The sequence below is a fragment of the Centruroides vittatus genome, unplaced genomic scaffold, assembly GCF_030686945.1.
Source record: "Centruroides vittatus isolate TY-2023 unplaced genomic scaffold, ASM3068694v2 contig_628, whole genome shotgun sequence".
NCBI lineage: Eukaryota > Metazoa > Arthropoda > Arachnida > Scorpiones > Buthidae > Centruroides > Centruroides vittatus.
Window position 1 is genome coordinate 4,004,327 of NW_027122385.1, and position 24,657 is coordinate 4,028,983.

Genomic DNA, 24,657 nt, shown 5'->3' on the forward strand with positions numbered 1-24,657 from the left:
ATAGAAACTTACAAACATAAAACTAATTTTAATAACTGTATTTTAGATATTTATTCATTTTTTATCACATTATCAACAAAATTATATAAATTACAAAGAAGGAAATTTACTCTAAAATAAAAATTCCTTAATTTTTTTATGATCAACTAAATGTGCTAGTCACCACATTTTTTAAAAATTATTTAAGTATTTTTTCCTTCAAATAAGTTAACTTCTTACTTTAATGCTTCTTTAATCAGTTAAAGTTTATATTATATTTATGAAATTTAGCATTTATTTCATTGATCTTTGAATATGTAAAATTTATAACTTAATTTAAAAACATAATTGACTGTCTACAGTTATAAAAATAATATCATTATATTGCAGTAAGTAAATAATGTTTTTTTATTATACTTATTAGATTGCTAAAATTGATAGATATCATTCATATAGTAAGTAAACAAAGCAACATATGACATAAGTTATAATTCGAATAAATGCAATATATTTTAATTTAAGAATATATGAAATATCAGTTACTTCATCATTTTATATTTGAAAGCTGTGTATAATTAATAATTTGAATATTACTTCATTGAAATATGGAGATATTTTTTGAGGATGAAGAAATAATATGCAAAAAACATTTTAGAATAACAAATATGCTATTTAAATAGTTAGTGTAATTAAATATAAATTAGTTAATTTGAATTAATATGGTTTGTAAGAAAAAAAATCTCTTTCATATCAAAAACAATTATTGAATAGTTTTTTAGTACATTATAAAATATCTTAAAATGTTCTCTGAAGAAGCAACAATAAATTTCTGAAAGCATACAGACTTTATATTGTTCTATATATTTTACATCAATTATTGTTTAAATAAGAAATGAAAAACTTTATATTCACTAAATAAAAATAACAAGTTACACTTGAAAAAATAATTCTTTGTATCTAACCATTACAAATTTTTGGCAGAGAACCAAAACAGTAAGCAAGTTATTTTGAATGAGTTCAAAAAATTCTGAAAATGATTGAAATTAAAATAGTGTTGTTTATTATATAATATTTTTTTTTCTATAAGAAATAAGTAAATATATTTTTTATTCTTTATAATAGCTCAATATCAAATTATTTGTACATCTTTATGAAAAATAACAACAATTTACTGAATAAAAATTTTATTGCAATTGTTGTTTTAATAGAAAATACTTATCACTTTAATTTTTAATTTTTATAAAGCAGACTTAGAATAAATTGTATATGTTTTAGAACAAAATATTGGATTAATGTAGCAATCAAGAAATTTTATACTTTACAAGTGACTGATAAATGCAAGCATTAATTAAAAATATGAATAATATATCACTTCATCAATATTTTTAGATTTGCAATCAGTAAGCTGTAAAACAGCCTTTATGTTGGAAATTGAACATAAAGGTTGATTTATAATAATGATAACAAAACTTGTTACTGTAATGATATGAAATTAAACAAATGAGATAAATGCTTAGTTTTGGAAGCCAAAAACTTTAATAAATGAAATTATGACAGAGCAATAACAGATCTATGAGGCCCTTAGATGTCTAGCTACATGCACATTACACTGAAGGAATCAACGTACATTTACCCATCTGGCAGGATTGGATAATCCTATATGAAATGTTTTCAGTCAATTACATGATTATCATACAACTGCATAATTTTACATCATTCAATAAAATAGAATAATGTAAAATATAATTTAAATATATAATAATTACTTGTTTAGAATTCATGTTCTAAACAAGTAATTATTGACTTAAAATTAAATTTAATAAATGTAAAATATTTTTTAAAATAAAAGGAACAAGAGTTTGAACTGATATTTAAATATTAATAATTAGTTTTAGTTTCAGCACTAAGTAGTTACCTCAATTACTGTATTTACTTACATGACAACCAACCTAAATTTGTTTGTAGATTTGATTACGATTTTTATTTTTTACATTATGAAACCAAATTTCAGGCTGATTAGTTAAAATATCAAGTAAGGGTATATAAAAAATTATCAGCAAAAGCAAAAAGTGAGCAGTTAGATCTAGCATAACATATTTAACAGTATAGATAAAAACTAGAAATCTTTTATAAAGTGAACATTCATTCAATTAATTTGGGAATACATGCAATGTATTTGAGAGAACCACATGCTTTTAATTTTGAATTTTTTAAAACTATATTCTCTGTATCTTTGAGCCAAAATTTTTGGTATTCTATTATCATTATCTTTCAAGTACATTTGTTCTTCTTAAAGCATGTTTTTGTTTAACAATGGCTTCAGGTGGAAAGTTGTTCATGGCACATAGTTAGGACTGTTTTCTGCAACATGGAGATGCATGAACAGAAATTGTACAATACTGACACTGCTTTTGATATTGTGTTGAATACTTATCGAAATAAAAAATCATTCTGTACACATGATTCAATGATCAGGAATACCTACCTATGTTGTATTATGTTTCATTCCAATTTCTTAAAAAATATTCCAGAGTAACAATAAAATACAATTCCTTGGAAATAATACTTAAAAAAGCCACAATAATTAGCAAAAATACTGAGGGTATCTGATAGATACATTATGTGCACTCACATCACATTTCCTATTGCATTCACTCCACTGTTAAAATAAGATAAAACATTTTAAAATGGATTTACTCAAGTTGATTTTTCTTTGAATAAAGCATTTTCATTAAATCATATGAACATTTATTTAAAATCAGATATATTGGCCAATGCAACAACAAACTATTAAGCTTACATTCAAAATTTTAAATAAAACTCAACAGCCAAATATCAGAAATGTTGCCAACATTCTGCATTCCCTATAGGGTTGCCAACTCTCCTGGACTTGCCAGGAGAATCCTGGAATTTGGCAAAAATTTTAAAAATTTCATACTTCTAAATTGAGTCTTATTCTTCCTGTATTTACTCAACATGATGATCAACTTTTCGGTTATATATTAAAACAGATTAAAGAATAGGCAACAGTGTTTTGTTATTGTTGAGAGTAAAGTGTCAAATCCTCAAAATTTTTTTACTTTTGGTAAAGAAAACTCCCACAATCAACTCTTTAGAAATTGGCAATTTTTTGAAATTTACTGAAGAATTTGTTTTTAGTGAACTTAGTCATGATATATTTGCAAAATTTTCAATTAATTGAAAGAAACTAGACAGTAATTTGTTGCTTATTAGAACTGACTAATCATTTCTAGTAGTAACATATTTATGGTTTAACTTACAAAATTTTGAATTTAATGCCTTATTTATTGATTTTATATCATAATCAAAATGTTCTTTGCATCATGAAGAAATGAAATAGAATCAATTATAGCATTTTATAATATTTAAACTTAAGAAGTACAATGATTTTATCTAAAAAGATGGTCATGAAAGGAGACATTCAAAGTTTGAAATGTTTATATTTAGTATATCTATAAATTGAATGTATTAAAGATTATATTTAAGTTTTCTTTCTACTTTAAAATTTTTATTAGAATTAATTTCTAATTTATAAATTTTAAAATATCATTTATGTTCATTATAGCCAATAGAGCCATGCCGTGCTGCTCCTTCACGGATGCTCTATATGCAAAGTATGGAGAAGAAGGGGACGATAAAGGATGCAATCCATGTGAAATATTTGTAGTTGGGAGTGCACCAGGTCGTTCAAGTCCAAGTGGGAGGCTAATTATACCTCGTGCATTAACATTGAATTGTTGTGGAATAGAAAATGCTGGCTCACAAAGGACAATTGAGGAACTCTGTCATGATGTTGAAGAGTTGGATTTAGCTCAGAATCAACTTAATGATTTAAAAGAAGTATGTTACTTAATTATTTATAGATATATAAATCTAAACATAAATTTTATTATTAATATATATTGAATAAATGTAGCTTATACACATTATAAAAGTATGGTTTTTTGAATTAATTGTGATGATATAATCAAAGTTGTTATAAAATGTTTATTTGAAAGAAAATATAAGTATAGAAATTATATTTTTAATATTGCTAATGTTTGTAATCTGTGTTTGCTACTTGAATTTGTTTCAGTTATAAAAACACATACTGGAACATTTTCATGTTTTTCTAAGCACTGAAATATTTTTAACAAGAAATCATTTACAGTAGAGCATCAATTATCCGACTCAATTGGGGACTGGGGTTGGTCGGATAACCGAAAAGTATGAAAAAATACATTATTAGTATAGTATGTTAGTATATCCCATGTAATTAGTATATTAGTATATTGCTATTAACCTACTTCGCGTTGAATTTTCATCAATGATAAGCCTAACAAAATTTTTTTAAAATAATAATCGTCGCTGTTGTATCGTTAAAATTATTTCTTTATTTTGCACAAAATAAATACAAAAATAAAGAAAAAATAGAAAATTAAGCCTGGTTTAAATACTGACCTCCCTTTAATGGTCGAGCCAGTGTTGCCAGCTAAAAACGCAGAAATTTAACAAAATAATATTAAAGTAGCCAAGACATAGCCAAATATTGTAGCACCATATCACTAGTGGACATTTGAAATTGCCGACTAGAACGCAGTCGGTTAACCGATGTGACAGTTGATCGGGGTCAGATAATTGATGCTCTACTGTATTTCTTTTATAAATTAAAATCAAGAACTGAATATTTCACGTGTTTATAAGGTTGAATTAAGTTAATATATGATCTTACTATATAGTGATTTGATTATCTTATAGCATAAAGAATCATGAAGGATCTGGATATAAATTTTCATCTAGTTTGTATGGATGCATAAACCATCTGTAATCCATTTTGGCTAATCCAATTGCCAATTTAGCCAGTCTATAATTGCAAAATTGAAACCATTGTATAATCTGAAGCTCTGAATATATGAGTATTTGAACCTTTTCCATAAACTTTGGTGGCAAGTATTATTTGAACTGACTAATAATAGTCACGATTTATATTTGGCCATTATTTTTACCATAGAGATATTTAGTTGTAATTTGAAGTATAATATCAAGATATTGTGGCATAACAGCCTACCTCTATCCAAATTACCTTATATCTGATCATTAAAGTAGCCTTAATATAGTCTGATAAATAATCTGACAGATTGTTTGGTGACACTAATTTGAAGTTTAGTTGAGAATTTAAGAAAGTATACAATTTTAAGGAATTTATGTGAATTAACTCAATCACATATTCTCATAAATCTAATTACTTACAAATAACTACCAGATTAAATTGGGCTACTTTTCTGCAATCAATTAATTAATTAATTAGTTATTTGGTTTATTACTAATATATTGGGTTTTAAATTGTTTGTATATATAGTTACTTATTTCTAATTCAGTTTAACTAAGAAAATGTATATAAGATGTTAAAATTAAATAATTGTCACACTAAAATGTTCAAATATTTATTAAAGTAATGATAACCTTAATTTTCTCTCCTAAATAAACATCTTCAAATGTATATAGTAGAATCTATTTGTTGTAATCTGGGACTTGCCTATACTGATTATAACCAACTAATAATATTATGTGGGACAACATTTAATGGAAATTCTAGTTTTATAGATTCTGGCATTAAAAGGACATGTTAAAACAATTCACAAATGTAACTTTAAGATTAATTAATTATAGTTATTTTTAATTCATAGTAATTTATTCATTAGGTAGTTGAACTGATAAATACCAACATTCTGAATAAAGCATTTAAATAAATTATTTTTAAACTATAGTACTTTGTACAAGTAATTATTAACATTTATACAAAAAATAAAAAAAAACTGGATGCAAATACTATAATTAAGTACAAAAAGATCAGTAATCCAGCAAAAAGTTCAAATTTATTACTGAAACAGATATTTTCTACCATATTTAATGGTCATCTTCAGATTTTTGGAATGGAACATAGAATATAGAACTTGAAATATAAATTTAAATACAGTTGAATTTAACAAGTCCCAATATAAGTAGTTCACAAGTACAGAAGAGTAGTATTAAAATACCAGACAAAAATAAAAATAAACATTAGCAAATTGATTAACATATACAAAATAAATAAAAAAAAATCATGAACTTAAATGAAGTAAGAAATACATTTAATTTAATACAAAATTAATTTTAAACTATGTGGGATGTCTTTGTAAATAGCCAGTATTATAGAAAAATTAGCTTGCCTCTAATAAATTAAATTAAAGCATCTTGCCTCTAATAAATTAAATAAAATAATTATCTCAAATAACCAATTAGTAGACATGTACGAGGCTGATCAAGCTGTAAAGGAGACTAATTTTATTTGTGAAATCCATTTCAGTTTCTCACTAGATCCTCTTCAGCCACAATTACATAAATACAGATATCTAAAACAATTGCAAAAAACATACATTTAACATTTAGCTTAACATACAGTATAAAAACAAAAATTTACAAAGGAGAAAATCAAACCTTCAATATTTAACTATTAAATTAAATATTGTGGGGTTTGTTTTTCTTACAAAGGAGAATTGCTGTTAACCAATACTACAGACCCATTTAACACTGTGTCACATGAAGAATTGTCTGTTTGCACTGTTTGTAGATTCATAGTAGAAATTGTAACCAGATTGATGTATGAACAGTAACAGTTAACAGTATATACCCATATAACCTTTAACTATTAAGTTAAATATTTCAGGATTGATTTTTCTTTTGTAAATTATTTTAATGTATATATTAAGCTAAATATTAAATGTAAGTTTTTTGCAATTGTTTTAGATATCTGTATTTATGTAATTGTGGCTGAAGAGGATCTAGTGATGACCGAAATGCATCTCACAAATAAAATTAGTCTCCTTTCTTGATGTGATCTCAATTACATTTATTGATAAGTCTTGTATATCTCTAATAATTGGTTATTTGAGATAATTATTTAAAGAAAATATTATTCAGAAATGAAAAAACCCAAGTTGTTAGATGTGGAAAACCAAATACTTATATAGTTTTTACAGTGTAACTCTTTTGACTGGATGCACATAAGTGTTATGTGCTACCTGTCACAGTAATGATATAGTGCATTTATATATATATTTTTTAAAATTATATCCTGTTTGTATGAAATTATATTTAGTTTCTTATTTTTTTTCTTTTAATTTTTTTGCCAAAAGATGCTGCTACATGTAAGGCCAGAAAGTCTGATGTAGGCAGAAATTAATTGATATATAGAAATTAAATCAATATTTCAGGGTGGTATGTATGACATTATCTAAGTTAGAAGTATTTTAACATAACTGCCGAGTTTTGTAGCAATTGGTCAGACAGCTTAGGACTGCATAGTGAACAAACAAACACTCATATATATATACATACAGTGGGTGATCGGTTGATGAACATAATCCATTCCAAGACTTTGTTCGTTAACTGATTATTGATTTACCATAGGTTTTTATGGGAATTTGATTAATTTGTTCTGGAGACTCCAAAAAATAAAAAATATATACTTTTTTACTACATTTATTTATATGTAATAATAAAAATACATATATACAGTCTTGCATTTTTATTAGTCATGTTTTCTTGTTTGTGGTTGTTAAAGAATCTGTCTAATGTTGATTGCTTTTCTTTCTTCTTCAGAATTTTTCAGAAGTAATTAATAGCATTGTAATTGTAGAGAATCCTAAGCCTATTAACCTCATTCTGGTTTGGATGCCATTTGGATGACCGTTGTTCTGACATCCTCCCACTTCTTCAAAAGATCTTTAATAGCAGATGTTAGCATTGGTCCTCTTTTGTCTTCCTCTTTTTGAAAAGAAAACACATCTTGCTGAGTTTCTTGTGTTCTTCATTTAAGAGTTCTTGGAGTTCTTCTGTCGTCAGATCAGTTTCAGGTTCCATTATGAGCGCTTCAATGCTCTTTATTTCTCAGATGTGATTTTCATTACAACTTTAGCTGCTTGAGACTTCTTGGTATATCTTTCATAGCTATGATTGTGCCTACTGTAGATCTGTTCAAGCCATACTGCCTAGCAACATCAGACATCTTGTGCCCACTTTCTACCTTGACTACTATCTCTTGCTTGGTTTCTACAGTGAGCACAGTTCTTGACACTCCACTCTTTTTAGGCTCCATAATATTATCAGTTTCTTTTTTAAATAAAAAGTTCAGAAAAGCACTTACAAAAATTCAGAGAACAGAAATCAACTAGCACACAAAAACTTATTTAAATGCAAGGCTGGATGAAATTTGAAATTTGGTATTAAAATGTTAATGAATATCTAATGGGACAGTTAAACTTCACCTTTCATAAATAAAAACCAATGCAAAACTTAACAAGTACCCGCTCGACAGTCTCGTGAAGACTATAAAAAAATTATTTGTCAGAAAGGTAAACAAAAAGCTGGAATTACAAGAGAGAATTTTAAAATTCAAGGAATAGGAATACTATCCGATCAGTATCAGGTTGAGCATTGACGTTGACATCTTCAGAGCTCCAAAAAGTTTTGAATTGTCATCTGGAGACAAGGAAAGACCAATCAGTATTCACTATTTTATGTTGCTTTTTTTTCTATTTGTTCTATGAAGTGTTCATTATCTGAACATGTATTCATTGTCCGAACATAAAAATCTTTCATGAAAGTGTTCGTTATGCAATTTGTTCTCAGTCCAAACTGTTCATTAACCAATCACCCATTGTATATTAATATATATTATATAAGGGATAAACTGTAACCCTGTCAAAGTGATGGGAGAAAAAATAAAACATGTCAGCCTTTTTGGTAAAATTGGTAAGGTTTTTAAAAAACTTAATGGTGAGCAAAATCTCTTCAAAAAGGACAAGAGAAGAAATAATAAAAATTAAATTTTACTTAAAATTATACAAACTTTATTTTTTGTCACATTTTTCATAAAGATTGTGTCTTCTCTTAATAATCTGCTCTGTTGTCCTAAACCAAAAATATAAACTTTTAAGAGTTGAGTTCCTCAAAAATCTTAAAGTTATTTCTAAAAATTAAGAAAAAGTAATTCTTATTAAATCTTTTAATTGATAAATGTATATTGTGACAATCTTTTTCAAAATTCATAAAGATACATGAAAATCATATATCAATTAAAAACTTCTAGAAACTCATACAAAATAAAGTTGATAACAGTGAATTAAAGAAAAGCTAAGAATATGATCATCACAATGTATAAAAGACTCAAATTACAAGAAACTTTTTTATATATTGATATATTCTTTAAAATGTAAACAAGTTTGTAAAATGTTAAGGATGCTATTAGTAATAAGTTATTTTATTTAAGATTAATAAAACAAAGTTTAGTATCTGTAAAAAAAACTTTAAATAGTCCATATAATATAATTTAGCAGCTAAATAGAATAAACAACTTTTAATTTGGTATTAGTTACAATTAAATAACAAGTTTTATGGTTTTATTTATTGGTTGTCTTCAGCTTCTTAGTACAGGACAAAAAATAAAATGAGTGATTACAAGCTAGATTATCAAATCTACACATAAATATGAAGATAGCTGATAATTTCAGTTGAAAATGTTTATTATTTAAATGTGATTAATTCATAACCTTTAATCCAACAGTTGTAATTAATTGTTGGACTAAAAGTTGTTCCTTATTTCATTCTAATCATCACTTTTAATATTCTGCAGTTTCAGTTTAGCAGATGAAATAACAAAGTATAAAGTTATTTTGTATCAGAATTGTCACAAAGGACTTTGACCATTTGCTGCATTATTCTGTTTAATACTTCAAGCATATATCCTTCTTGCTCAATCAAATGTATTATATGAAGTTCTATCTTCCTTACAAAATAGGAAATCAAGAATTATTTACAAATATATAATGAATAGAATTTTAACTGTCATTAGAATTATTAAAGTGAAAATAATGTCATGAATGAGTTTAGTAAACCCAGATTTTTAAAAATAATTTCTAATTTTTAAAATATTTTGATATTCAATGTAAGAACATGTTATATTGAGTCTGATTTCACATTTATTTGACAGAATTCATCAGCCCACTTGATTCATCTCACATGCTTCTTGATATTTGGATGACACTAATTTGAACTTTATATTTTAAGAGTAGTATTTAATAAATGAGGAAATTCAGATATTAAATCATTTTTGTAACATCTGCTCATTGTAGCACTTTACCACACAGTTTTTCTATTCTTCTTTTTATACTTTCTCTCTTATTTACATAATTTTTTAACAGGATCAATGATCAACTAAGTTTTTACATAATGAAAATTTATTTTTATGCTAAATATTTAAAGACTTTTTTTATTGTATTTTCTAAAAAATTTATTAAAAATAAATAACAAATAGAAAATAATCAAAGCCTGTAATTAGCAGCAATTAATTTTTGTAAAAACAAACATTTTTAAGAACTATAACTCAGTAATTCTTAAACTGTTGGATGCACCTCCTTAATAAGGTATAAACTGTTTTTAGAGTTCACAAAGAAATGATTAACGTTACTGCTTATTTTTGGGTGCAACTCCAACATGCACTCAGTATTCTATCCATAGTTTCAATACAATATAGCATTAAAAACACTTATATGTCTTTTTTTTATTTTATTGATATTGTTGGGCTGCAATTTGAAAAAAATCATAGACCTTTAAATTCCTATTGTTGTTTGTCTGTCTGTCCTTCCTTAATCTCAAGAACAGAGTTAGACAGATGAAAGTTGAGATTAGATATGGAAAGCTTAGGAGCAAGAGGCCCTGATTAACTATATATGAATTTTCCAGTTTGCCCTGGAAGTCATGTTATTTCAATTCAAAAATTTATCTCTGAAAGGTGTTAGATAGATAACCCGTGTGACTATTCTAATGGGAAAGTGTGACGTATATAGGCAAGCTACTACTATTTTGAGATGGAGAGCATATATTTTAAATTAAATAAATTAAAAATATGATTAAAAATTGCAGCCCAGCATTGTGATGATGTCACATTAAATAATTGCTCATTACCCTATAAATTATTTTTTCAGTTCTGACTGTGATGTACAGTACTTATTACAATTGTTATGATGTAATAATTACATTAATAATCAATAATTTTGATCATGCATCAATAATCATGATCAATAATTATTAAATAATTTAAATAAAAACAAATTATATTGTAAAATAATTCATTAATCAGATATATATGTGAATAGGTAAATTACATCATTTCTAAAATGCCCAATCTCTGGTTCCTTAATTTAAGTCATAATGATATGGAAGATACTGTTCCAGTTCATATGGATAAAGCTTTAAATGTAAAAAGTTTAATTTTAAATCATACCTATGTACCTTGGACAGTGGTCAACAGTTTACTTGATGCAATGCCCAAGTAAGTTGATTATTTTACTTTTTTTTTTTAAAATAAACAAAAGACTGTTTGAATAAAATAAAACCTTAAATTTTCAGTGAAAAATAAAATTTAATGATTTCAAATTTCTACATTTTTGAAACAGGTTTTATTTTTCAATATCATGATTGTCCTTCTTAGATATTGAATTCATTTTTCTCAACAGTCTTTAATTTTTACAATTAGATTGAATATCAATAATCAAAATGTTAACATAATTACAAAAAATATGCCTTGATCATTTTTTTTTTCCTGATTTTTTACTTTCTTGGCTGTTATAATATAAAATTGCTGTAATATAATACAAAGAAAAGTATAATAATCATTCAAATTTTTATTTTCCTGGCTGTTATTATATAATATTGTAACATTTGATCCTCTGGGTTTTTGGAATTTTTTGATACCTCTGAACCTGAAAATGTCAAAAAAACTGATACCTAGAAGGTGTGCATGTATTGGCATCTATTTTATGTAATATTTCAGAATGTGTTAAAGATTAAGAAACAAAATTTGGCACGGTAACTTATATATAAGGGACATTGATGATATTAAATTTCGATGATAAAAGGTCGAGAAGTGAGGAGATAGAGAGGGTCATGTGTCTCGGATGGGATCGGACGTAATGAAAATTTTAATTGTCATTGGCATTTACAATATTTTTAAAACTCATCCCTATCCTCAAAATTAAATCTTTTGTCTTTTTGTTATAATTAATAATATAAAAGTTATATTTTTAATAAAAGCTCATAACAGCATGGAAAGTTAAGTAACTCTTTGCTGGATTTTTTTCTTTCTATAAAACTTTTTGTATCTTGCTTCCTATGATTAAATAAGGTTAAAAAGAATGAAGATCAGCTTCATTTTTTTTAATCTTTTGTTTTTTTTTTTTAACTGATTAGAGTAAATTATGTTTTGAAATAATTTTCCAATCAATTTATTGATACTGAGCATCATTTGCAGAAAAAATATTATTTCATTTATTTATAATTAATAAATAATTATAAAAATATTTAACTTTATAAAACTTAAAATTCCTATTGAAAAATTAAATTACAGAATTTTTTAAAATTAAAAATTCAGTTTTATTTTTTATTTCTTTATGAATTCTTGTTATAGAATATGATATGACCTGTTTTCCAGGTGTTAAATTAGAAGGGGGAAAAAATAGTGAAACAAGTTTAAATTCAAATACGTTTGTTAATTTTAATGTCAATGACATCAGGAATCAGTTGTTACGGAACAACATGTAAAATTTTACAAAGCAATGTGAAAGATGCTGTTTATCTAGTGTGTGGGTTTGGATTCCTGAAGATGCTACATCAAAATCAGTGAAAGTACTTGAATTTAAACTTGTTTCATTGTTTTTCTTCCAATTTAACATTGAAAACAGGTTATATTGTATATTATTAGCAGTAAATGGTGTTCATGCAGTCATTACTTTGATTGATTCTTGTTAGTCTTAAAAGAATGGTTATATGCAAGTTGATGATAATATATTCCATTAACTTAAAAATTTAATTTAGTACATATTTGCCAATGTAACTAATTATTGTTTTGGGTTGTTTAGATTAGTGAAGATTTTGGATTAGTGGGATTCTATGTAAGTAAAAGCAAACCAAAAAGGATGCAGATAAACACAATGTTTTATATTTAAAAAATTTTTAAAATTGTATTTAGTATATGAGTTACATTAATATACGTAGTATATATTAATTTAACAACATCATCACATATGTAAAAAAAGTATTCTGTGATTTATATTGTTTTTGGCTAGAACATTTAGCAGCAAAACAAACATAATTGCTTTTGTTGGCACAAGTTTGGATTAGTAAAACTACATTGCATTTTTTTTCAAGTCAAGATGTTTTTAGTCCAAATATTAAATATAGTTCGGTTTAAAGAAATGAAAAAACTTTATAATTAAACGTTTTATTAGGAACAATTATTGATTTTTATTGCTTAATTGACTTAAAAACTTATAGGTTGCTATATATTCATAAATTAATACTTATTGGTATTTGGCAATTTCTGTAGAAAGAACTGTTGGACAAATCTCAACCAAATGTATATACTGCTATCCTGAGTAGACACTTTTGATTTTTCAGAAAAACAATTTTACTACAAAATCACTTGCTAGATAAAAATTTTGCATTGCTGTCTCTTTGATGTGCATATTATCTAATAAATTTTGGAAGTTAAGAAACAAAGAAACAAAGCGCAATAATTTTATTTCAATGTATAACATATATAATAACATTTACAGTGGAACCCCAGTTAACGAACTTAATTTGTTCCACAAGTCCGTTCGTTAACTGAAACAATTTTTCCCACAGAAATTAATGCAAATACAATTAATTCATTCTAGCTGTTGGTATTTTTGTAATTTTATTCGTAAAATGGGTTTTCTTTGATGAAAATATAAGCAAATGTAGTATCTGTCATTATAGCAACAAATATGTAAGCTTTATTTAATAAAGTAGCACCATACATACCTTCGTTTCTACGAAGCTTAATGCTTGGAAGAGGAATCCCCTTCCATAAAAATATCGGGTATCACTGCATCAGGAGATTCTTCGAGTCGAGGTCTCTTTTGATAAGGAACAAGAAAGTAGTCTAAAGTTGATTGTCTTACTCTCTTAATCAAAATTTTTCTAAAATGCGATAGCACAGTGTAGTTCATTAAATTAATGACCCTATTAGCCACCACTTTGTTAGGATGGCGCTCCTCGATAAATTCCTGCACATTATTTCATTTTCTGCAAATTTCCTCGATCTCAGCACTGGTGATTTTTTCCCTAGCCTGACAAATGCTCTTTTTGTAAGACTTTCATCTGTTCTTCCTGCATAGCAACCAGCTCTTCTGTTGTTAGTTCATTTTGATGGTCTTTCAGCAACTCCTCCATGTCTGCATCATCTACCTTTACTCTCAAACTCTTGCCAATGGACACGATTTCATGCACTACATCAAGAGAGCTCTCTTCTTCAAATTCAGCAAAGTTTTGCTCTGGGACACAAGTTGGCCAAAGTTTCTTCCAGGCTGATTGCAAAGTGTGGTGAGAGACCTCACTCCAGGCTTTGTCAATAAGGTTGATACAATGCAGGATATTAAAATGCTCCTTCCAAAAAGCTCTAAGAGTTAAGTCGGTATCATTGGTAATCTGAAAACACCTGGTGAACAGTGCATTGGTATACAGCTTTTTAAAATTGAAAATCACTTGCTGATCCATTGGTTGCAGTAATGGAGTTGTGTTGAGTGGAAGGAATTTGACCTTGATGAAGTCGTGCTCACTATCCTGGTCTTCCTCCAAATTTGGTGGATGTGCTGGAGCATTATTCATTAAGAGAAGACATCTAAGAGGAAGATCCATTTCCTGAAGATAACTTTTAACAGTTGGAGCAAACACTTCTGTGAACCAATCCATGAATAAAGTCCGAGTTACCCATGCCTTGCTATTTGCCTCCCATTGTACAGGCAGTTTGGACTTTATCACATTTTTGCTTTTAAAGGCACGGGGATTTTCAGCATTGTAGACTAAAAGTGGCTTGATTTTGAGGTCACCACTGCATTAGCGCAAAATAAAAGAGTGAGTCTTTCCTTCACGAGCTTGTGCCCGGGAAGTGCTTTCTCTTCTTGGGTTAGGCATTCTTGGGTCTAGGCATTCTTTTCCAAAAAAGACTGGTCTCATCACAATTAAACACTTGATTCAAGACATATCCTTTACTTTTTACAAACTCTGCAAATTCATCTACAAATGCTTTTGCTGCTTTTTCATCTGAACTTGAAGCCTTTCCATGTCTTAAGACACTGTGAATGCCAGTTCATCAACGAAATCTATCAAACCACCATCAGCTCACTTTAAAGTCCTGCCTGTCTGCACTTGTACTGGGTGTCTGGGTCAACAAGTCATTGTATAGATTTTTAGCCTTTTTACAAATTATAGCTTTACTAACACTGTCTCCAGCAAGTTGCTTTTTATTGATCCATATTAGCAATAGTTTTCAACTTCATCTAAAACTTTAGATCTTTGTTTCAATATCACATTCACTCCTTTAACCACTTCAGCCGGCTTTAATTCCTTTTTTTGTTTTTAATAATTGTAGAGATAGTTGATTTTGCCACATTATATTCTTTAGCAATGTCAGGAACAGGAATGCCATTGTCGTATTTTGCAATAATTTCTTTCTTTAATGCTACAGTAAAACGTTTTCTATTGCCACTATCACTTTTCTCTTTCTTTGGTGCCATATTGATTAAATATATAAATAACAATACTAAAAAACGAAGTTTAGCACACTCGAAAAAGCAACGCTTACCTCGCACATGCCTAAAAGCAACTGAAATTTGTGAGGTTCCAGAATGGCTGGAAACTATAATTTAATATCCACATGTTAAAAGTGAAAACACTATTGTTAAGTCAGACCAAAGTTCATGTTAGTTATGTAAGGGAAAGGTAAGGAAAAAAATTGAAAACGAATGACGTAACATATTAGGTGGATCAGGTGGAATGTCCACAAGGAAAATGGAACTCTGACAGAAGCACTCTTAAACAGTCGATCTAGGTTAAATTTTTGGAAAAGGGGAAAGATTTGACGAGTATAAAAACATCGCATACAATCATTAAAGTTCTAAAATGACAGATAGCAGAAACAACGGGCTAAATTATGAGCACAAGGCTTATAGGTTTATCAACAATCTCTGATCAGAGTCAACAAACAAGTGTCAAATAAACACCTCGGAACAAACCTTTCTCGTGACCTGATCTGGTTTCAGTTTTCACCTGGAGACAAAGAAGAAAACAATCAAGAAGTGAGGAATGGGATGCAGGACTAATCATAACATGAGATTTAAGGAAGAAATACTATAAAAATCCTGAATTTCAAGGTCAAAACGCAGTTCTCCTAAAAATTCTATGGCAATTAATCTGTGTTGTCTTCATCTGGATTAAGCCTGAAATCATGCCTGTTAAAATTTGTGTTGTGTCTCGCGGACCACACTCCATCACCTACCATCATTTGCCACTCACAAAGTACCAAGTGAACCCATCTTGTCTGCTCTGGGGCTACGACTGATCAGCTTGCACTGTCAGAGGACCAGTGATACACCACTGCTCAGTGCCAGGAGAAAATACTGTAGATAAACCATTTCCAACCAACTCAAATATGTAAGTATCTTCCCGTTCTAATAAATGATTTTCACTGTAAAATACTTGTTATTTTTGTCTCCTCCACCACCACTAACGTATGAATGGACCCTAGAACATCACCGATGTACGACTAACTGATTCCCCCTAAAAGTCAGCAAGCTTACAAATTTGACACAAAAAACTGTTAAGTTCATTATCCGAGACAAAATTTTTGCAAAATAAAAGTTTGTTAACTGATTTGGTTGTTAACCAAGGTTCCACTGTATATGTATGTATATATATATAATAACAATTCATAACCTAATTTAATTAATTAACTCTAAACAATCTGCTGAATTAATGGGCCATTTTTGGGATGTGTTAATGATTAGTTACTAATTAATTTGACTAGAAGTAGGTGGATATGCTGCCATCTCATATTAATTTTAAAAATTATAATAAAGTAATTTTTAATTTAGAAAATTCTGTAAGAAAAGAATCTGGCCAGAGCAGGACTCAAACTTGCAAGTTTTGCTTACTATGTAGATGTGTTGCCACTTGTGCTACCCAGACTTTAGTCAGATCTTTAGTCAAATTAATTAGTAACTAATCATTAACATAGTCCAAAAATAGTCTGATAATTCAGCAGATTGTTTGAAGTTATTCAATTACAGTTGTGGTTACATAAGTAGAAGGTAGGATTGATGGTAATTTTAACCATGGCAAAGTGAGCACCATGATTATTCACCTGTTTTGCAACTCCTTATTTATTAAAAAAAATGTATATAATATGTACTGTACATTATGGGGTTAGCAGTGCCAAATTTTGCTGTAGTGGCTGAATTTTAAAGTAAAATGTTTTGTTGAAAATTGAAACCACATATTCAGGACAGTATGTATACCAAATTTGTTTGAGATTTTCCTAATAGTTTTTCTACAGAGATCTCTGAAAACCAACTATTTAATTATGATCACCCTGTGTATTTTTGAAAAATTTTTAAAATAATAATCAAATGATAGAACTGGATTAACAATTGAACTAGAATCTGCTCTACCATTTGATTATTATTATATTTTGGGGTTAGTTCTTTGGCTTGGAAGACTAAGAGCCAATGTCATGAGCATTTGCCTTTGATATTGGCCCTTCTCTATATATTTTTTTAAAGTAAATTATTTATTTGAAATTTATTATTTTTTCAGTGTTAGAGAACTTCATTTAAGTTTAAATGATTATGAATCAGTTGATTTGGATCCAAAAAGGCCTTACAATAATTTAAGAACTCTTCACATAAGTGGAAATCCTTTACATAGTTGGGAAGAAGTTACTCATCTTGGACAATGTTTTCCTTTTTTGGACACTCTTATAATGGCTAATTGTTCCATAATATCTATACCTGATCCAAGTTTATGGAGAAATAACTTCCAACATTTGAAAAGTTTCAGTATGAAAAATAGTGCATTAAAAGAATGGAAGGATATTGAAAAATTAAATTCATTTTTTAAATTAGAAGACGTCAGATTACAAGGTGTACTAGTACTTGAGGTTAGTTAAATTTTTTTATATACACTAAACTTATTGTTTTTTATGTTTTTACATAGAATATAGCAAAAGATTTGTTAAAATAGTAAAAACAATTTAAAATATTGTACATTAAATTAATTAAGGCTAACCAACAAATAATACCAATGTGTTCATCTTATTTTATAAACATGTCGATATTAAAGAAATGAGTTTAATAGTAACTAAAAACTAATGGTAGTATGATCTTGGAAATTCTAAAGTTAGAACTGGTGTATTTGGATAATAATAATGTCACTGCATGTTTCAGAGCATTGATTATTATTAAATTTGTAATAGTTTAATTGAATGCAGATGTGTTTAAAAAGTAATAATTTAAAACAATGTTCAAATCTGTAGCTCTCAGTATGAGTCATTGTTAGTTATTATGTTTGGATATTCCAACCCACATAAAATTAAGCCTACATTATTTGGCATCCTATCAAATCTCTTAGCAAATCTAATTATTCATGCTATTAGATAGCTTTTCAATAAGAGATTATATCAGCTTCCACTGAAAGATGAATATATTTTTTCCGAGTCTTGATTTATTTCTTTGGGTGTATTTGTTTTTGCATTAGGATTTACACTTCAGTTGTTATTTGTTTACATGCAAATATGACACTTAGAATTTTGTAACACAATTTATATTAACAATTAATAATAATAATAAAACATATTAATAAATAATAATCTGTAGAATGTTACAGTGTAATTTATTAGAAACTGATAATTTTGTTTTTTGTTTCTAAGAAGGTTCATAGATTAATTTTTAAGTTGAATTATTAATTATTTATATTATTTGAATTATTAATAAAAATCATATAGATTTTTATTACAGAAAAAAATGTTTATATTTACTTATAGTGATGTTTCTTTAGATGTCAAGAAAGTTAATTTTAAATTAATTTAATATTGAAAGATTTTATATGTAGAAATTTTAGTTCATATATAAAAGTCAATATTACTTGTATATAAAAGTCAAACTTGAAATATAATTTAGAAAATGATGTGAATATTCTTTTATATATTTTGAAAATACTTAACGTAAATTGTAATAAAACTTTTGAACTTTGATATATTTTATAACTCATTGATATTTAAAAATATTTATTAGGAGCTTTCAGAGAGAGAACGTAGGCAACATCTGATTGCAAGACTCCCACATGTTAAAATATTAAATGGTAGTGCTATAACAGGAAAGGAACGAGAAGATGCTGAACGAGCATTTATCCGATATTTCTTAGATAAAGAAGATCGACCTCAAAGGTAAATAACTTTATTGTTCATTATTTTCATCTTTGATTTGATTCCTTATTAACATGATTTATCAGTATGATTTAATAAATTTACACTTTTAGTATTACCACAGCATAAGAATTTTCATTAAATTATATTGTTATTCTAGCTTCTTGTTCCATTTTAATTTTTGTTTCAAGATTCAAAGCTTAGAATATCGTTTTTTATGGACTTATCATATAGGAAACATTGGAAACAACAGGAATGAATTTAGACTTTATTGATATTACTTACAAGAAAATGTATTTTGGGTGTCATACCCTTCATCAGTTCTTATCTCTTTAGTAACTATATTTTTTTATAGAATTTTTTAGTTATACTATTTCTGAAACAACCAGATTTTTCTTAAACATATTATAATTAGGCTTACCAGACATCCCGCTTTGATCAGGAATGTTCCACTTTGACAATGTGGCCCCTGTGTGCCGGCCAGTTTGTCATTTTGTCCTGGTTATTTGGTAAAATTTTAAAGTGCTGAATATACAAGAAGTAAAAATAGTGCAGTCTGGGGTAAAATGGCAATTTGTCAACCAAACTAGCCTCTGTCACACTCACTGTTGTCAATCTAAATATTTTGTATCTAGATCTAAGTACTTTTAATGTTGTCTAGATGTTTTCCCCCAAAATTTATAGCATGTGGCTTAATGAATTTGGATGTTTTATTTTTTCACAGAATTTATAATAGCATGTAGCCCATAAAATCCAGATATTTTTTAGATATTTTGTTTCAATTAGAGTTGGAAACACTGAAACTTACACTGGCCATATCATTGTTGTGCATGTCATATCTTAGTTGAGTTCAAATTGGTAGTCGGCATTTGTGATTATTCTGTACTGTACATGAAATTAATTTAATCTCCAAAATACCAAAAAGAAACGGTGTGTTTACTGATGAATTAAAAAAGGATTATCCACTTTTGAAACAAGTTTGTTATCATATTGACAAAGTGAAATGTGAACTGTGCTTTTCAGAATTTTCAGTAACTCATGGTGGGCATTTGGACATTAAAAATCACTTGAAATATGTGAAACATAAGAAAAGCCTAGTAGCAATGGAAGGAATTTCCTCAAATATATTGTCATATTTTAAAGGTACTGATTTATTTTCTGTTGTGAATATTTTCTCAAAATTGTTCTGGTTTGAGAAAAAATATTATGGTAAGCCTAATTATAATAATAAACTTTAAAAAACACATTTAAAAATAAATTGTCTTTTATCCCTCTGATCCATTTATGATTTACTTCTTTACAGATCTTTTCATTGTAGCAGGAGGAGGAAAAACATTAATTCATGTTTTCCTCCATCTGTTCAATGAATTGTTTTAGAACTTCCCATTTGTTTTAGAAATACGAGGGCTGTTCAGAAAGTTCGCAGCCTCAAATAGAAGAACAAACAAAATAATGTTAAAACTGTTTTTATTTTTCAATATAGTCTCCTTTGTTAGCAGTGCACTTATTCCAGTGATGTTCTAGCTTTTTTTATGCCATCACAATAGGTCGATTTGTCAAGGTGTGCAAAATACTCGTTCACTCCAGAGATGACTTCGTTATTTGAGTGGAATCTCTTTCCAGCCAAGAATTTTTTTAGGTTTGGAAAAAGATGGAAGTCACTGGGGACCAAATCAGGTGAGTACGGTGGATGTGGAACTAATTGGAAGCGAAGTTCATTTATCTTTTGTTCATCTGTGATTCTGGTGGAATGTGCAGGTGCATTATCGTGGTGGAACAGAACCTTTTTCTTCTTCAAGTGTGGCCTCATTTCTTCGATTTCTTTTTTCAGTTTTTCCAAAAGTTCACAGTAATAGACAGCATTGATGGTCTTTCCTCTTTCTAGGTAGTCAATAAAGATGATGCCTTTAGCATCCCAAAAAACGAGGCCATCACTTTCTCTGCTGATGGAACTGTCTTTGCCTTCTTTGGTGGTGGCGATCTGTGGTGTTTCCATTGCTTCGACTGTTCTTTTGTTTCAGAAGTGTAGTAATAGATCCACGTTTCATCAGTAGTCACAAACCAATGCAAGAAATCCTGTGGGTTTTTCTGGTAGAAGTCCAAACACTCCTTTGACATCAATGTGCGAACACGTTTTTACTCGCAGGTCAGCAGATGCGGCACCCACCTTGCTGAGACCTTTGTCATACTCAAATTTTCAGTTAGGATGTGGTGCACTCAGTCGACAGAGATACCTGTTGTCTCAGCTATCGCATCTCAGCTATCTATGTTTTCAAACGGCAATCTGCTAACACCAAATCATGAACTTTGTCGATATTTTCTTCAGTGACAGCAGTTGACAGTCGTCCACTGCAAGGGTCATCTTCCACACTCTCTCTGCCAGATTTAAAAAGGGCTGTCCATTTTTCACAGTGGTGTATGAAGGAGCAGACTCTCCCAAAACATTCATCCATGTCAGCTTTGATTTCAGATGGAGTCAACCCTTTTTTTGTCAGGTATTTTATGATCACACGAGTCTTCTCCATTTTTGAAAAAGCACGTGCACACTGACTAACTGCTAAGCTGTCGTGGCAAAACTTTACGACAAATCAAGCGAAAATTGGTATTGTATCTTTAGCAAAGATGGCTGAATTATTCCCGCCAAAAATTAAATTGATTGCAGCACCGCATATAGGCAAGGCCACAAACTTTCCGAACAGCCCTCGTAGTACAACTAAAAAAAGTCAATAAAAATACAGGTACTAAAGAGATAAGAACTGATGAGGGATATGACACCTGAAATGCATTTTCTTATAACTAATATCAATAAAGTCTAAATTCATTCCTGTTGTCTCCAAGGTTTCCTGTATGACAAGTCTATAAAAAGCAATACTCTAAGCTTTGAATTTTGAAACTGAAAATAATATTATAGAATTTATAAAGAGCAATTCTCTTTGAAAGAGTGATATAATTACCATACTGAACAAGTGATATCTAAGTTGAAAAAATATTTTAAACAAATATGTTTGTTTAAAAATAAAAACTACTACCATATAATATAAATGTATTAGGAACACTAATATTCAAAATTTCTCTGAATTTGCTAGATTCCAGCAATAGAATGACACATTTTTGAGAAATATTCTCAAATGTTCTTTAGATGCCAAAAGAGATAAACAATACCATTAAGCCAATACCATTTAGAACTTAAGAAGTATTTCTAAGAATTTTAATGTTGAATAGGAACAGTTTGTGAAAATAAAATTTAAAATATACCATATAAAATGTATTTTAAATATATATTTACTGTAATTACAGATTAACATAGTCATCCTTGCAATACATCGTTTCGTCATTCCTTTGAAATTCATCTCTGCTTTGTCACACTTTTGATACATCATTCCTTTGATATATCCATTAAAAATATAGTTATAAGAATATTTTAAAATAATTTATATTGTCATATTAAGGTTCAGTCTTTTATCAGATATCATGAGTTTTTGAACTTCGAAAAACTTTTTAAATTTTTCTGTACTGCTGAGATTTAGTAATGCTTAATCCAAAGAGAATTCTCTGTGGAAATTATGAGTAATGCTTTCCCGTGTATTGTGAAAACTAGCCAAATCACACAAAATAAAAACAATCTCATTATTATAAATAATTTTGAGATATTTACTTTTTTCTAATTAAGTCTTTATCAATAAAATTCTGCTGGCAAAGGCTTATTCAAGAAGTTTTGAACAAATTTGAAACAGACTTACTATTATATTTTACTGTCCATACAGTGTTTACAAGACAAGACTGCTTAAAGAATATTTTTTAAAATTTATTTAAAATTTTGCACAATTTGAAATAATAATCCTACTTTCTAATTTTAAAATATATTTATTTTACTTTCTAGGTTTTATGAATTAGAAGCCATTCATGGAAAATTAGATCCTCTTGTAAATATCGATTTGTCTCCGAAGAAAACAGCATGTGTTCATATACGATATCAGGAGTACCGTGAAACACGTGTGATAAATTTACAACATTCAGTTCATGACCTAAAAGTGCAATTTAGTGAAATATGCAATATATCACCAACAAAAATGAGAGTTTTTTATATTGATAAAGAATTAGTAGGTCATGGACCAGAGGAATTGCGCTACAATACTAGAAAACTGTATGCATACATGATTCAAGATGGTGACGAATTTCTTGTTGATAGAAAATAAGATTGGAGTAGAAAAAGTGTATCAACACAATTTTAATTGTAGAATAAGATTCTGATACAAATCAGTGTTTATAATTAAACCTAGTAGTAATTTTATTATCTACAAAAAACTACGAGTACATTTACATTCAGTAATATATATATATAAAAAAATGTATATATATATATATATATTACATAAAATTCTGTAGAATAATGTTTGGATTGTTGAAAAGCTAATAGTTTAGCCATTTCTTAAACCATGTTTACAAAAAAGCTAAATACAATGCAATAAAGCTTCCTTTCGTAAGGCGTTCTGATTTAAAATTAGAACAGTTATCTTAAATATGATATTTAAGTATTCAAGTACCTGTTTTCTAAAAACTGAATACTTAATCATTTATAAGGATGTATGTATTTGAAATAATTCTTAACAAATATACAATGCATTTTTTAGTCATCAATAATAATTCAATTCATTATTGATATAAATAATATTTCAGCTTTGCTGATTAATATAGAATTTCTGAAGTGCTGTTTAACATTTATCAGTAATTTATTAGTAAGTTAATACTGGTATTTTTCATTTTTGGAGGATTTTTCCAAAAGTTTAAATGTAATTTAACAATGTTTTTTAAAAAGTAATAATATAAAATTCTTAAAATTTCTATCTTTTATTTGTAAATGAATATAAATATTCAGATGAGGTTTTATACAAAACAATAAAATTAATAATCCTTCTATGGAAATTATTCAAAAATATTTTAGATTGTATATAGATGTCTCATTGTTAACAACATCAAGAGTTTAAAAATCATTTATTGAAAACATTTAATGAGAATTTTTGATTTAAAATAAAATAAAATTGTACAAAGTTCTTAAATGTTTTCCTACAAAATTCTTGTATATTCTATATACAGTAACTCTTAAGTTTTAAATTTTATTTTTATTTTCTTTTAAATAGGTAAGTTATAAATGTAAAGAAACACCTATTTATTTTTTCTGAATTTCACCTATTTCGTGAAAATTGATGTTTCATGTCTTTACAATAATTAACAATTAAAATTTCTATAGGCAGATAAAAAAAACTGTGTTACACTCCAAGATGAAGACTATACATAATTCATTTTGTATAAAAATTTAATTTTTAATTATTGCAAATAAATAAAAAGTTATCTTCATGTAA

General features: G+C 27.9%; 1 protein-coding gene across 1 annotated transcript in view; it reads left to right on the forward strand.

The window, feature by feature from the left end:
- Positions 1-24,657, forward strand: part of mlt (tubulin folding cofactor E like protein mlt) — a 30,723-nt gene extending 6,066 nt beyond the window's left edge. The window contains exons 2-6 of the mRNA XM_067275565.1: positions 3,566-3,840; positions 11,175-11,350; positions 17,692-18,034; positions 19,167-19,318; positions 23,178-24,657. Of these exons, the coding sequence (XP_067131666.1) occupies positions 3,577-3,840; positions 11,175-11,350; positions 17,692-18,034; positions 19,167-19,318; positions 23,178-23,493 (1,251 nt within the window). The 5' untranslated portion in view covers positions 3,566-3,576 and the 3' untranslated portion in view covers positions 23,494-24,657. The remainder of the gene's footprint in view (positions 1-3,565; positions 3,841-11,174; positions 11,351-17,691; positions 18,035-19,166; positions 19,319-23,177) is intronic.